Below are 16,083 nucleotides of genomic sequence, written 5' to 3'. Positions count from 1 at the left end.
CATCACATAAAACATTTCAGTGGTGCACGATTAGTTTAAATTACTTCTCGTGATGAGTAACATCAATATTTGTGTTACTAAGTGCACTTTATAGACTGCGATGTGTACTTGTTTTACTTGTTTGCTTTTTGCAGGCTAAAGATAGGAATGAACAGGTGAACGAATGGAGACTGGAGAACGAGCTAAAAAAAAAAAAAAAGGAAATTAAAAGGAAGGGGAAAAATTATTTTTGCTTCAATACGGGCCTTTTTGGGTCTTGCCCAACAAGACAGGAACCGACATTGTAATAGCTGAAGAACAACACTAGTTTTAAGATTGTATCTAATGTACTCAGAAAAATACTTAATGTTTTACACTGTAAATAAATGCAATATTTAATTAATTATCTCACAGTATTCCCATGTGAATTATACAACTTCAGCAGACTGCAAACACATTTCTTTTTAGGTTATGCTAATTATGTTTACAACACTTTAAATATTTTTATTATTATTATTATTATATTTTATGTCTAAAGAATAAATTTTAATGTTAAAAATTATTTATTACACCTTATTTAATTATTAAATAAATATTATTTTATTAAATTTGTAATAATATTTACATTTTATAAATTATTTAACTATCACACATTTTAATTAAATTATTAAAACAATTTTTACGTTTTATTATTTTGTATTTTTTTATATTCGTCAGTCAAATATCACATCAGGTGAAGGTAGTAACATGATTAGTACATACCTTATTTTTTGTAGACCAAAAAGAAGTAATAAAGTTCTCCAAAATATATCTTTGTAGAATTAATGGCTTTAGCACGGTCAGGTTTTGACAAAATGTTCTTCCCTTCCTGAGATCCAAATAATCCCTGTGCCACAGTTCCCTTGATTTACCTGGCCATAAACCATCTCTGTGTCAGACAAAGCTTCTCCACGTCTCCACACTTTTGGCCCCAGGCATGTTTTTGACAAGAGCACACACACACACACACACCTGACTAACCTTTCCACATCTGTGTGTCAGTTTGTTTAAAGTTCCTGAGTCATAAACAACAGCAACAGGCTTGAAATGAACCAGCATCTTTTATTAGTGCCACATGATGAACCAAAGAATGAGATTCCCAGCCTTCCTTCAGAAATATCAAGGGCTTTCTTAGCAGCGTCTGGAGCGGGAAACACCTCCCTAACCTCATTCCCACAACACCAGCCTTCGTATTCATCATCATAAACACTAGGACTCCTCGTGAACACATCGTATTATACATAAAGACACAGTTCTGGTTTGTCCCAATAGCACATCATGAGCTTTGGGAAGAGTACTGTTTACTTCCAAAGCATTACCCCTCTATTATTGATCAGAAATAGCCTTCGTCTTCTCTTCAGTCAAGTCGAACAGAATGATATTAAATCGCCGTTTCCTCAAGGGGATCTCCAAAGGGTTGAACTGATGCATGAGGAACTATAAAAGAAAAATGTCTCTCCACATTTAATCAGGAATTGATTTCGGAGTGCTAGAAGGGCTTTAGAAACGTTTAGTCTTTTGGATCCACAAAAATATGAACAGCACAGTTTCATATTGACTCTGTGTGACGCTATGTACATATGTACAGGGAGGTTTCGGTTCTTGAAAAGTGCCTTCAGATTCAGATTCTGTAGGTTTAACTGGAGATGACACGATGACTCCAATGTTAGAGAAAAGAGGTCAGTGTGGACAGTTTCTCCAGCTTTGGAGATGAACTGGATCCAGTTTATCTGAAGTTACGGACCGGTCAGAATGTCTTGAGTACGGTTACTGAACACAGCTGAGCAAGAAGCTGAGAGACACACAGATCCAGACGGTTAGCGACGCCGCGGCGAACACGTGAGCCGAGTTCTGCTGTGTGTCGAAGGAAGCGGTGGAGTCCGACCAAAGCCTCACCTTCACAGAGTCCTGCGGAGCGAGACCAGAAAACATCAACAGTTTGGAGATTTACTTAGGTTTCAGGTACGTTTGGTCATGTGCACAAGACGTTTTTGCATTGAAGAGCAACATTTAACCTCTGGAACTGATAAAAAAAAAAAAAAAAACTTTGCATTTGCAATATTTAATTAATCTATTAGATGTATCAATGCACGCCAATTAATGATAATAATAAAAAAAGTTAACTGCAAGTTTATATCTCACAATTCTTTTTTTTTTTTTTTTTTTTACTTTGAGATATAATTACTCAAGAGTAATTGTTTACAACTGCTAAATTATATCTCACAATTTTGACTTTTTCTCAGTATTACGAGTTTAAATATCACAATTCCTGTGAATAACCAAAAAAAAACGGAAACGAAAAAAAAAAAAACGAAACCTAACCAAAATGCTTTAAGAATGTCAATACATTCAGTTAGTATTGTATACAGAATAAAGTTTTACAAAGTAATGCATTACAATATTGTATCACTCCGTAAAAATGCAACTAATCACTTTACTTACGTATTATAACAAGTAATGCATTACATTACTTTTGTTTTATTTTATGTTACTTTTTTTTTTAAATATAACAAAAAACTCAAAAGTTATATTTTAAGTCCCATTTACCCCAAAAGGAAAAGAAGGAGCTTGCATCTGAATCTCACTCCTAACTTAACTGTCGGTGAATCAATGGAAAAACACAGTAACTTGCATGTGTCATGCGTTTAAAAAAGTAGCGGCAAATTTATAAGTAATGCAATACTTACTAGTTACTTGAAACAGTAACCTGATTACATAACGAACAATTCATTACCCCAACACTGAAAGAACACAGCTCATATCATTATTCCACTCAATTGCCACCTTCAATGTTAATAATCACAATTTCGGTTTTATTAATCATGCAGCCCTGGTTTTCCTGTAAGAGAGAGAGCTCCGTCTCGAACCCTCACCTGTGTGGGTCTGGCTGGGCTCAGAGCGCTCGCTTCTGTCTCCGTTGTGACAAACACAGTCGTATTTCGTGGCCCTCGGTCCGTCACAGGGATGAACCGCGGGGGTCGGGTGGGAGTGGGTCTGAAGTCCATTCCATTCCCAAACGTCAGGAGCGCGTTCTCTATTCATGCAACAGACAAGACCTCCACAGCTGAGACAAACACACGTCATTTCCATTCGCATCTGCTTCTGTTATCAGACGCTTATTCTGGTGTAAGCGGCGCTCAGTATTCGGCTCAGGCCGTGCTCCTGCACCTGTCTCTCCACATCCTCTCATTAACTCACAGATCGCTCTCTCCGAGACATGCCACTCGGCTGAGTTACTCATGTAAGAGATCTCTGTTTGAACAGGATTTTATATAAGAAACAAAAACATCACTTCCCACCATCTCAACGTATATTTCAATCAGTGGTGGAAATGATGGCAGTGGGAATGATGCTATAAACATTTTTATTTTATTTCATTATTTATTATTATTAATTGTAATAATATTATTATTAATTATTAATTAAATTAATAATGATTGAATTAAATAAATAATAATAATAAATTGTTAATTTTTTATTGAATGATTGATTGATTGTTTTGCAATTTATAAATACTAAGTAGTTTGTATTATAGTTAATACTTTTTTAAAATAAAATAAAAATGACAATAAATGCAATAAAAATATTGAAAAAAAAAAAAAAATATATATATATATATATTTTTTTATATATTATATTTTTAGGTAGTTAATACTTTTATCCATTAAATGTGACTTAAAACATTAATAATGTTAAATATATATATATATATATATATATTATTATTATTATGTTTTCTAATAAATATTGTTCTTTTGAACTTCCTATTTATCAAAAATTACCTATTCATCCCTGATAGTAAAACACATGAGATTTTGTAATAATAATAGGTATAAGAATTACTTACTTTAATGCATTAATTGTCCTTCTATCTTTTAGATTACAGAACTGTTTTTCTGTTGCAATGATTGTAAATCGTGACTAAATGCTTCCTGTGTATTAAGCAATATGCTGACATATATTGTTGCTCGGTGGTATGATGTCCACCCTGTTACCCTTTATTTATGTTAATAAATAAGTTCAACAAATGTTTTGCATATCTTTGTGGTCACTTGTAGGGATTGAAACGCTAAAATGAAATAATTCCATTGAGATGTATTTTTATTTTAAGGCGAGACACTGCAGGTGAATAGGGCAAAAACAAAAAAAAAAAACTAATAGTTATCACTTACCCAGTTGATTGATTACATTGATTATTGCAAAAAAAAATTTGCATTACAAGTTTTCAAAAATGTTATGTTTAAATATGCAAATGAGGCATTATTTAATGAAATATGTGCTAATTTGCATAAATGTCCAGTACAAACATCTGAACACTAGAAGTCAGTTTCAAAATGTTTGTTTAATTTTTTTGACATATTAGAGTCAAATGTTTTAACAGAGGGAATTCTGGTTATCTTTTTTTGTCACTCCATACTTCAGAAAATACTTTGAACAGCCAGAAAACGATTATATTTTCACAATTTTGGGGGGAATAAAATGTTGTATATAATCAAGGAAAATATATATATATGAACAAATCCCTCTGTGAAAACCTTCAGAATATAGACAGGAATAAAAATGTCAAGTTTGGTGTGTGTAAGTGCTAATGAAGTGGAGATTTATGGCTCAGTGTTGAAGAAAAAACTCATTTTGAGGAAACGGCCTTTAAAAATATGTATTGTAATTGAAATCTATTGACACAAACAGATAAAGTGCTATAAAAGAAACACTTCACACTGTCTTTTGGATGTTTTCCTTCCACTAGTTTGAAAAAGCACTTTATGAAAAACCAAAAAAGCCCAAAATCTCAAAATTGACAGGTGCTTAAAAAAAACTGTTTTTGCCTGCAGTGTCTCACCTTAAAAGAAATGTTGAAATTAGACTGTGCCTCACAACTTTTTCAAGCTGCTTAAATGGAGCACCAGGACACAACCGATGAGAGACAGATGAGGTGTTTTCTGAAATGTTCTGTCGTCTGATTGTTTGTTGTTCTGGTTGATGTGACACACAGTAAAACAGAGAATATGACTAATGCTGCAGTGAATAGCTAGACAAGATGCTGTTCTGAAGGACATCCAATTTTAATACAAACTGTTTCTGCACAGCTTATGTCAGCATCGCCTAGAAAACGTCTGCATGCTTTAAATGCATTTCCTCTCATTGCAAACTGCTGTGGCCTTCATTTAAAAAATCTGCATGTGATGTTCGAATGCAATACATCCATTCAGGTTTTAGAAACGTTTGACTGTGATAAATGGAGATGCACTAATATTACACTGGATACGACGGCTGACTCAGATGATGCACAGTACAGGAGCTCGGACTCACTGAGACAGAGGTTGTCGGTGAAATAATTGAGGAACTCGGTGCACTGATCTCTCAGATTCCCGCTGGCTGAACACGAGCACCAGGGAGACACGCTGGATGAGGAGTTGTCCACGTAGTTTGGGGTGACTGGACTGCCTGCGATACCAAACACATTTAGACAAATATTAGAGTGATTTCTGAAGATCATGTGACAGTGACGACTGGAGGAATGATGCTGGAAATACAGCGCTGCATCACAGGAATAAATTACATTTTACAATACATTAAAATAGAAAACAGGTATTTTAAATGGTAATAATATTTCAGAATATTCCTGCTTTTTCTGTGTTTTTTTATCAAATTAATGCATTCTTAATTCTAAACATAAAGATATTATATTACATGTCTATTTGGAAAATTTAATTTCCTGTTCTGCTAAAATATTGTAGTTTTAAAGGGAATCTCTTTGCGCAATATAAAGCAAATGAGCACGAAGCAGAACTAAACAAACAAAAAAAAGGCTCTATGCAACAGAAAGCCTCATAAAAAATATTGCTTTCAATCTGTTTTATTGGGAAGTGAATTCAATCTCTCCATGACTTTAAAAGAACCTGGGTAGTTTTATAGACGCACAGGTGTCCGTGTGTTTCTCTGAGCAAGAGAATAATCAAGGTATCACTTACATCAACCTTGCTCCTGTTTTAATGGCCAGCCATGAGCATGCATGCAAATAATTTATTCAGTTTGCAGAACATTTGTCTGAAACAGCTTTAAAGCACTCACCTATCAGTCCAGTGTAAGCAATAAGACATGCAGCGTAGTTTCCCTGTTTGCAGCCGGTGGCAGACCGCTCTTCTGGCTGGCAGTCGTACTGAAACTGGGCCAAACGGGATCTGCAGAACAAGCACAGCTTATACAGTACATGCATGGACCGCCGGCAAACAGACAGAAGCGTCCTGATAAGAGTCGGCCGTACTGACATGATCATGAAGACACCGACGTCTAAATCTATATTTCAGATGACACTGAACATCGAATGGCATCTCAACACTAACACAATTGTTATGCATACATAAGTAAACCAAATGTCTTTAACTCTTTCACCATTAGGGTTTTTGTTTATTTATTTATTTTAAGTTGTCAGCTGCTTCTAAATTAATGTGAGCTTCATGCATTATGTTCTTTTATTTATTTTTTAATACTTGCATGTGGGGAAATGTGTTTTTTGTTAAAAGCTACATCCATATGAGATTCAGAACGATGAGCAAAGCAGATCGGTTTCTTCAACACATTCACTAATAATCACAGTTTATTGTTTGATAATCACATTATTTTACACATGCATCGACTTAATAATTTTAGTTTATGCTTCTTCGCCGTCTTTAGATCCAGACACTTTTCAGAAGATGTGTAATAGTTGCCAAGTACGTGTTTTTCCTGCAAAATTTGACTATTTTATTTATTTTTTATCCACGGGATGAAGCAAAAACTCCTTCCACAGAACAAGATTTCAACCAAGGTGTGATTTTTATTGCTATTATATATAGTTTCGAGCATCAATTTTAAGCTGATTTTTTTTGCCAGATCTGGCAACCCTGAAACACGAAACAAGAAGATCAGGAAAATCACACCAATTGTGGGAAGCACTGTCTCATAAACGAGGAAAGAGTTAACATTATAAACAAGGGGAAATGTATAGGCTACTTGCTTTTAGTTTAAAAGTAGTCCCTTTATTTTTTTAATTTATAAAGCATATTATTTGGATTGTTAAATCAAAATCCATTAAGCAGTAAGCATTGTTTTCCTCTATTGTCTCCCAGAATAGACCGTGTTGTTTTAAATGCCAACATCCGGACAACATCTTTGATAAATAGTCATCATCGTAATCATAGCGTGCTGCTTTTCTTGACGTCATTCGCTAAGTCTGTTAATCACCCACTGGAAGTAAAGCATGCTACCTTACAAACAAATATTATTTTTCTTACCAGTTGCAAATAGTTCCCATCTTAAACACCAATTAATCATCAACAGATGGTTTTCTCTTGGTTATTTATAGCGATGGAGTGCACGGGAATGCATGTGACTGTGCTGTACAGCATCCAGAATATTAGTTATGATTGCATGAGGTCTGTGAAGATAAGTAATGCATGCATTCTCTCTTTTCTCCGGACAGCTATAGAAAAGCCAAGGCTTTCTTTACCCTGAGAAGAGAGTGCATGCAAGGTTGTTTATTCTCATCGCCCACAGAGTACGAAACTTACCTGCAAACATAGTCGGCCTTACAGATCCTCATCTGGGAAAGACAGCTGGGTTTATCTTCTCCCTCATAGGAGCAGCTGGGCACGATGGTCTGTCGTCGTCTCTCTGAGCAGGCCGTGTCGCTGCAAGGGCAGAACAGCAGCTCGTGGGTGTACTCCGGAGGCACACGGTCGAAGAACCGCCGCAAGGCCTTGTTGCACCTCGATCGGTTACACAAACCCGACTTGGTGGAGGGTTTAATGCATGTTGACACGTACTCGGTGCGCAGTTTCTGGCACACATCGTCGACGTTGCAAGCTTTGGCAGCGTCCAGGCAGCGGTTCACTGCGGTCATGCCGAGCTCAGAATCTGTGGAGAATTAAAACGTTTCTCAAACCTAAACCTTTATTTCACGGTATGCAAATGTGTCCCTGGAGCACAAAACCAGTTTTAAGTCGCTGGGGTACATTTGTAGCAATAGCAAAAAACATCTAAAAAAGCCCTAAAAACATCATCTTATGGGTCAAAATGATTGATTTTTTTCTTACAAATTAGATTATTATTAACTTTTAAGGCTAGTCTAAAAGTTTTAAAGCAAAAGGACCCAGATTTCTTTCGCTTCTTATTTCGCTTGAATGGTCAAATACACACATAATTATGTCAAAATGCCTGTCGTGTGGAGTTTTCACCTAAACACAGTCATTTATTTATTAAATAAATATATAAACATTGGTCTTAAAGGGACAGCAGTCTAATTTATCTGCTGCTGTGTCATTAATGTACATCAAACAATTTAAAGCTTTTCTTTTAATATTTATCGTTTTATTTTAATGTAAGTTTCAATTAATAAACAATAAAAAAAAAAAAATATATATATATATATATATATATATATATATATATATATATATATATATATATATATATATATATATTTTTTTTTTTTTTTTTTTTTTTTTTTAATTTTAGTAATTTTATTTGATTTTGACATTTTTCTATTTAGTTTTAACTTGTTTTATTTTTAGTAATTTAAATAGTTCAACATATTTCAGTTAGTTCATCAAATATTCTTATTTCAGCTTTATTTCAATATATGAAAAGACCAAGTATGATTTTGAGGGTTAGTTTGTTAACAGTGCGTTTTGAAAATCAAATGTTTTAAAATGTTTCAAAAAAGTTTCAATTGTGAGAATAAAGCAGTGTTTGGATACAGTGCGTTTATTCTCATATTTTGTATTCGTACATTACTTGTAATGCTAAGACTTTTTCTCTAAATATTTCTTCTTTGATGTCTTAATGATATGTCTTGATGTTGAATGCATTGGATTTGTGTGTGTGTGTGTTTAACTCTGCTTTTTAATTCTATCTCTAAGCACTGAGCTCTAGTCAGTCACAAAACCAAGACACATTGGTTGCAATTACATGCATTTTCTTCCTTTACATTTATGCCAACATGCTTTATTAAAAAGCATTTTCATATGTGACTGCGTCTTTGTTTTTCAATATTTTGAAAGGTCGTAGGTCACCATAATGAATTAAATCGAATCATCTTACCTGCAGTGATGGAGGCCAGACGGACAAAGTCGTATCCTTTCTCGATCGCTTCATACGGATAGTTCTCCACCAGGTTAAGCCCTGCGAGAACAAACGGCTCGTTTCAGAAAATGCATCGTGTATGAAATGTTTTATACAGAACGATAGATTTTTAAGGGACCACATGGAGTCGGGTGATACTGAAGGTGTTTTTTAGAAAAACAGGCATAATTAATTTTTTTTTTATGATGCCCTTTTTTAAGTGAAAAACATATAACTGTAAAATGCGTACACAGTAAATAATCACAAATCTTAATCCAATACTGATTAAAAATTACATGACAAAAAATCTAGCCATTACACATTTTAGGATATATAATTGGAATGCTTTTTGATTACTTTCGACCAAACTCATTTATCATATTAAATAAAATATAATCTTGTACCATGCTTGTATAAAAATTTAGAAAGAAATTTGTTGTTATTAACAACATGAAGTGCATTAAACATTACAAAGTTTCCCGAACTGGGGTTTTGTTAAGGAATTGAATTGGGTTCATTTTTTTCATGAATTAAAATCTTATAAAATTTAAACCATAAAAATGTAAACAATTAAAAATAATGAAATATTTTATTGAAGAAATATTTTGAGTAAATATATTAGGTTGCGATAAAAAAAAGGGGGGGGGTCTGTTACGTTAATTCGAAATAATTTGAATTTGTGCATTTTTTAAGTCAGATTATGAGTATTTTAAAATCTTTATTTTTTTAATCTGATTTCATAATGGAGATTATGACACTGCTCACATTATACCACTGCTTCGACAGCCTTTCAGAAGCACAAAACTTTCTTTAAGCAACATGTACATTTCAAATATTTCATTCTAGATGTTTTGCCGGTGTCTGATTTCATAAAGGACTCTTAACGGTGTGAAATGGTCTTATATTTTTCCATCTACAGAGCAGTGAGGTTTCCCAGCGAGCGCGACGTGCCAAGAAACACATCAAGAAAACCAAGCAACCGGCAAAATGTCCCGCTGTGGTTGGTTAGGACATCAACTTCGATTAAATTCGAAAGAGATTTGAACATTTAACGCTTTCCAGCTTTGTGCACACTGTTACATGAACGTTTTCCCATTCTGTCGAGGACACCTTCGTTTCTTGAGCAGCAAATCAACACATTATTCTGATTTCTCATGTGACACAATGGAGTAATGATGCTGAAAATTCAGCTGCGCAGCATTGAAATAAATTACATTTTAAAATATATTCACATTGAACATAGCAGTTTTAAGTTTTAAAAATATTTTACTGTTTTTACAGTATTTTTGATTAAATAAATGCAGCCTTTTTAAGCATAAAAGACGTCTATATATAGACATGAATATGATGTTGTTACTCGCCATGCATCCCAGACTGGTGGAGACTCCAGTATATGCTCAGACAGTTTTTCTCTCTCTTCATGCCTCGTCTGCATTGGCAGCCGTGCAGAGGACTGGACAGAAGCGCAGACACGGCGTTTGCACACTGACTGCGGGCTCCGGGGCCGAGCTTCATGCTGCCATTACCGGCCACACACTGACGCAGGGTCCGCAGACGCGGGCTACACGTCTCATCACTGGAACACGTGTCTCCCGCTATGAGACAGTCTCTGCTCGCAGAAAGCACAACCTGCAGAGCTAAGGGCAATAAAGAAGGAGTTCAAAGCGCAGCCAGATGTGGTTTACTACAGCTGTGTGGTAAGTTTTATTGATATCAATCAGGCAGCAAACAACCAACACAGCAATAGTCTCAATTTCCATGCAATACGGCTATTAAACAGCCATCAGGTTTCACAATGTACCCTTAAACACCTGCACTTCATTAGATACAATCACATCTAATTATTCACTGACTACTCGTGTCTGTTACCATATTGTGAGTTGTTTTTACAACATACACTCTACTGTATGTAAATTGCATTCACGGTACTTGAATTCTGTGGATTTACTGTATTTATGGTTTTAAACCCTAATAACAACCTTGTGCCAAAATGTTTATATTTCCACTTTTTTGACCCTCTTTGTTACATCTAAAGTGACCGGCCTTCACAAAAACGCTTGTAGATTTCTCCTGATGTTATATTAATACCAAATCATAGATTAAAATGGTGAAAACCGGCAACAGGTTTTTGGGTAAACATTGGCAAAATTATCCACGGATAACACTTTTAACCCTCGCAAACTAAGGTGAATAAGTTAAAATAAATGAGGATCTACGATCAATCCGTTTAAAGAAGAAATACAAAACCTGTGGTAAGTGAAATAAAACAAGTTGTCAAAGATTGAAACCAATATTTGGTGATTATATAGCATAACGAGAGATTTGTAAAAGGTTTGGACTTTTAGCACAGCACACGGGTTAAATGTGAAGTAGGGATGCACGATAATATCGGCACAACATCGGTATCGGTACCGATATGAATATTTCTGCCGATGAGCCAAACCGATAGGGGGCGTGTGCGCGCACGACTACCATGAACGTAGCTTGAGCGCCAAAAACTCAAACTTACAACATGTCAGCTGTGTGGAGGCATTTCGAGATCTGTCAAACAGATAACAAAGTTGCTATTTGCAATATTTGTAAAGCACAAGTGATGCGAGGAGGCGTAAAACAACAGTCTTTCAACACTACAAATATGATTACACATCTTAAGAGCCGTCATCCTGAGCAGCACCAAGACCTGTTTTTCAGGTGTGAATGTCTGTCTACATTTGTAAAATAATACATTTATGGTAGAATCAGTACAGAAGAGATACATGGATTTCTCTTCAGTAAAATTAAAGTTTAAATATATCAGGCGAAAAATTTGTATATATATCGGTATCGGCATCGGCCAAAATTATATTGAAAATATTGGCATATCGAATATCGGCCAAAATCCAATATCGTGCATCCCTAATGTGAAGAACATGTATTTGATGCAACTTGACACATAATTATTTTTATAGCAAAAGAGTTAGGAAAACAGCTGACTAACAATAAATATTAAAACTTGTAAGCCAATCGCAGACATTATATATTGCATAAGCATTTGCTTTTATGTCATTTATCATTAACTGGTAAATGTAAATGACGTCAGCTTCTAATCTTTGGCATTGCATTTACATAAAATAAAATGTGACATTCAGAGTCGTTTCCTGACAGATACATAAAAATATACTACAGGGTGCAACACCATCTGTTAATCCACTGATTAAATTGCATGAGAAAAGGGCTCTGAACGAAATTCAAACATTGAAAAACATTATTTCAACATCTAACAGATTTATGCATGTGTTAGTGTTTTGAATTAATGATGCTCTAAAATAATTGGTAAAATCACAACCACATTTTGGACCGAAATGCAAATGAACAGCTCACTGTTGCATGACTTTGACGTGGCTTTTCATCCATCGTTGTGCTTGTCAGAGATAGCCTGATGTTTTTCAGCATCGGTCAGGAATAGCAGGACCTGTAGGCTCATATTTTGCACCCGAAAAACTCAAAGGCTTTCTGACAGATGCAACCATATGGAGTCAGTTTTGTGGAGGCAGGGAAGGCGATGCATCATGACTACAGACATGAGAATAAATCAACATGACAGCGGGCAAAATGAGACTTGCTATATCTTATTGGAGCATTGTTCAACATTAGTGACTGAGCTGGATTAGGGAAGGAATAGTCCCAGCCACCGTCTGCTCAAACCAAACACAACCAGACAATTAATTAAATCAATTAAACATGCATGCGTGTGAAGCTATATAAAGCTGTATAGTTGTTTACGGTTATTAGACTTCAAATGATGCAGTTCATTTGAGTTAGTTGTTAAAATAACAAAAGTAACTTGTATATTGTAATGAGAAAATTGGCTCATGTTTGGTCTTATTCTGATCATCTCAAGTAAATGTTGTAACCTGATTACCTTTACATGTGTAAACCCATTCTGGTAAAAAAAATAAAAAAATAATAATAATAAGAAGAAGAAAATATTTTGAATATTAATATATATTTATGGAAATTAAAGTAGCATATGTGATACAAGCAGCTGTAAAAAAAAAAAAAAAGCAAAAAAAAAAAAAAGAACAAGACTAAATTAAATGGTCTTTTAACTATAGGGTTGTCAATTTAGCACGTTTAAAACAGCAAATTTAAGGAAAAATTTACAAAAAAAATTCATGCAAATTAACAAATTTTGTAATAAGCTTACAATTAAGAATAGTAACAATTAATGCAACTTAATTCATGTTGACTTTAACAATAAACAAGAAGTAATCTTTAACTGATAAATCATTTAATGCAAATTAATAAGGAACTTACAATTAAAAGATTCAAAACTTATCACAAATGAACAAAACATGTTTCCTTTAATGATAAATTCCATAAAGAATTGTCCTACCATCACAGAAAGTTCGGCATGCGTTATCACAAGCTTAAAACCGCAATGCAAAGATGTTTTTGCACATTGTTCTGTCAGCGCTGCTTCGAATTAATCTTAAAGGGACAGTTCAAAAATGAAAATGATGTCATCATTTGCTCACCCTCAGGTTATTTCCAAACCTTGTTCTTTTGTTGAAGAATTGACGGTAGCCATTTATTCCACAGAATGGAAAAACTACTATGGATTTAAACTCTTTAGTTGCCTACATTCTTCAAAATATCTTCATTTGTGTCATAAACTTCCATAAACTCAGAGGAATATCTACATAAAGAAAAATTCTAGTTGCAAGATACAATCGCTTTACAATTTAAACACATTTTGGTGCAGTAGAATAATTATCATGGAAGCATATAAAATTAGTATTCATTTTACATATTAAAACTAGTGTATGAAATAGCAAATGAAAATGATGCAATTTAATTTTCATTTTCATTTTGCACCAAACGTTGCACAAATATATTGGAATTTTATGCATTGCCATTTTATATATTGCATTGTCATTTTGCCATATGCTTCCATAGATTATAGGGGAAAAACCAAAAAAGAGCTGCATATTCTTATTTTAAGCACCTCTTTCACAATTCCTGGCAAATGCTTTGATCCCAAAACACTTACAGACCCTATATGACCAAATAAAGGAAAGAAGTCTAAAAATATGTTGTCTGAAGAAACTAATTGAATAAAGGATGTGTTTCACTCAATAATTGTCCTTCACTCTCTTCCAATCCTGCAGGCCGCACAATATTAACAATATGTTCTCTGTTTGAGTGCTTGTCATTCGGGTTATACTGAATGTATATTCATGCAATCTTGATTCACACAAGAGAACAGAGATCTGTGATGGTGAAAATGTAACGTTATAGCTTCCATATCATAACATACAATCTAATAAAATAAATATTTGTCAGCTAATGTGACATTTTCTGAATGTTGCATCCATGAATCATGATTGTGCTGAACGTTACGTAAGTTTGAATATGTGCAAGTGTGATCTGAGATCTGAGAGCTACGCCAGAGGGTAAGATTTCCAAAAACTAAAACCTTTGCTTTCATCACACGTCTTCAGGAGACTTGAAATGTAGTTCACTAGTCATAGAAACTACTTTCTCAGAGTGAAAATAAAATAAAACCGGTATAACCAGTTCTGGGCAATCTGTAGTCCGTTACTTTTGATCAAACTCATTTATAACATTGATTTAAAAATGATAGTTTTGTACCATATTGATATAAAAATACAGAGAGAAAAATGCATTTGTGTGAATATGTAGTCATGTAACCAATAAAAATGAACAAAGTACTTAATTTTAGGAATCTGATTACGTAATCCAGATTACATGTGATCAATTACTATCCAGCACCACATGTTAATACAAAAACACGAAACTCATTCTAAGGTTAACGGTTAGGTACGGATACATGTAATTATGGACTTTCAACCGGCAAAGCTTTATTTTTGTACACACTCAATATCAAACACACTGTCTGTTTCCAGCGGCTGGTGCCCTGTCTATTGTGCAAAGTGAGAAGCAAAATTGCACAGCAGGAGCTCTATTGATCAAAAAATGACAAGCTGTTGTCTGAGAGAGCTCTAAGTGGGCCTGTGATTGTAAAGATGAATGGTACACAGTCTGTGTGCACCTGATGATTATTGTCCCAAATCAGCAGGGGCTCACTGACCAATATCTGACCCAAACCGACGGGCGAGACGTTTTTGCTCAAGTCTGGTTTCCGAATCACATGCTTCAGAATCACTTACTCAAATCACTTCTTTAAAAGACACGTGTGCAATTCAGGATCCAGTTTATTAATTTTCTCTGAATTGGGACACAGCCAATGTGTTTCCTTGCAAGTTTTAGGTATTTTAGAAGATTCAGTTAGACTAAATTAAAATAAGAAATGTTTTCTTGGCAACAAGTTTTTTATATTTTAAGGTGAGTGTTTATTGCAGAGACTGCATGGCGTCCCAAGCATGAGAGATGTTTATAAGAGGCTCATATGTGCTGTGTTTAATGTGATCCTGTGCATGAGCTCAAGTGCTGACAGAGACTGATGAGCTTGAGAAATTATTATCCAATGCACACCTGTTACGTTCTTTAAACTGCACTTTATGCATTTAAATTCATGCACATATTCATTTCACAAAAGTCTGTCATAGCAAGTAGAGGTCAACCGATATATCGGTCGACCGATATATGTTTTATATATTTAATACTTTGTCAGTTTATTGATTTGTTTGGTTAACTTTGGATACATTTATTTTAATACTGTGCAGTGCACAAAATTAAGATGGTTCAAGTCAGTGCTCAATAAATGATAAGTTTAGAAATGTTGTGCATCCACTTATTATTAGTGTGACATGTTAGCATGCAAACGAAGGGGAAAACTTCAAGATATCGGCCCTAAAAATCGGCAGCACATATCGGCCATCGGCTGACCCTGATCTCTAAATATCGGCATCGGCATCGGCTATAGAAAAACCCATATCGGTCGATCTCTAATAGCAAGCGGGTCAAGCAAAGACAGAAAAACATTTTCGACAAAAATAT

The 16,083-nt window shown here is 34.6% G+C and overlaps 1 protein-coding gene across 1 annotated transcript in view; it reads right to left on the bottom strand.

Annotated features, from left to right (window-relative positions):
* Nucleotides 1-1,060: 1,060 nt before the first annotated feature.
* Nucleotides 1,061-16,083, bottom strand: part of LOC113081037 (GDNF family receptor alpha-4-like) — a 40,935-nt gene continuing 25,912 nt past the window's right edge. Inside the window, exons 2-8 of the mRNA XM_026253095.1 lie at nt 10,482-10,757; nt 9,100-9,180; nt 7,569-7,914; nt 6,091-6,200; nt 5,329-5,463; nt 2,892-3,052; nt 1,061-1,926 (exon numbers count right to left, since the gene is read on the bottom strand). Of these exons, the coding sequence (XP_026108880.1) occupies nt 1,786-1,926; nt 2,892-3,052; nt 5,329-5,463; nt 6,091-6,200; nt 7,569-7,914; nt 9,100-9,180; nt 10,482-10,757 (1,250 nt within the window). The 3' untranslated portion in view covers nt 1,061-1,785. The remainder of the gene's footprint in view (nt 1,927-2,891; nt 3,053-5,328; nt 5,464-6,090; nt 6,201-7,568; nt 7,915-9,099; nt 9,181-10,481; nt 10,758-16,083) is intronic.

The sequence above is a fragment of the Carassius auratus genome, unplaced genomic scaffold (assembly GCF_003368295.1).
Source record: "Carassius auratus strain Wakin unplaced genomic scaffold, ASM336829v1 scaf_tig00032915, whole genome shotgun sequence".
NCBI classification, from domain to species: domain Eukaryota; kingdom Metazoa; phylum Chordata; class Actinopteri; order Cypriniformes; family Cyprinidae; genus Carassius; species Carassius auratus.
The sequence above is the reverse complement of the archived record's forward strand: the minus strand, read 5'-3'. Positions and strand labels throughout refer to the sequence as shown.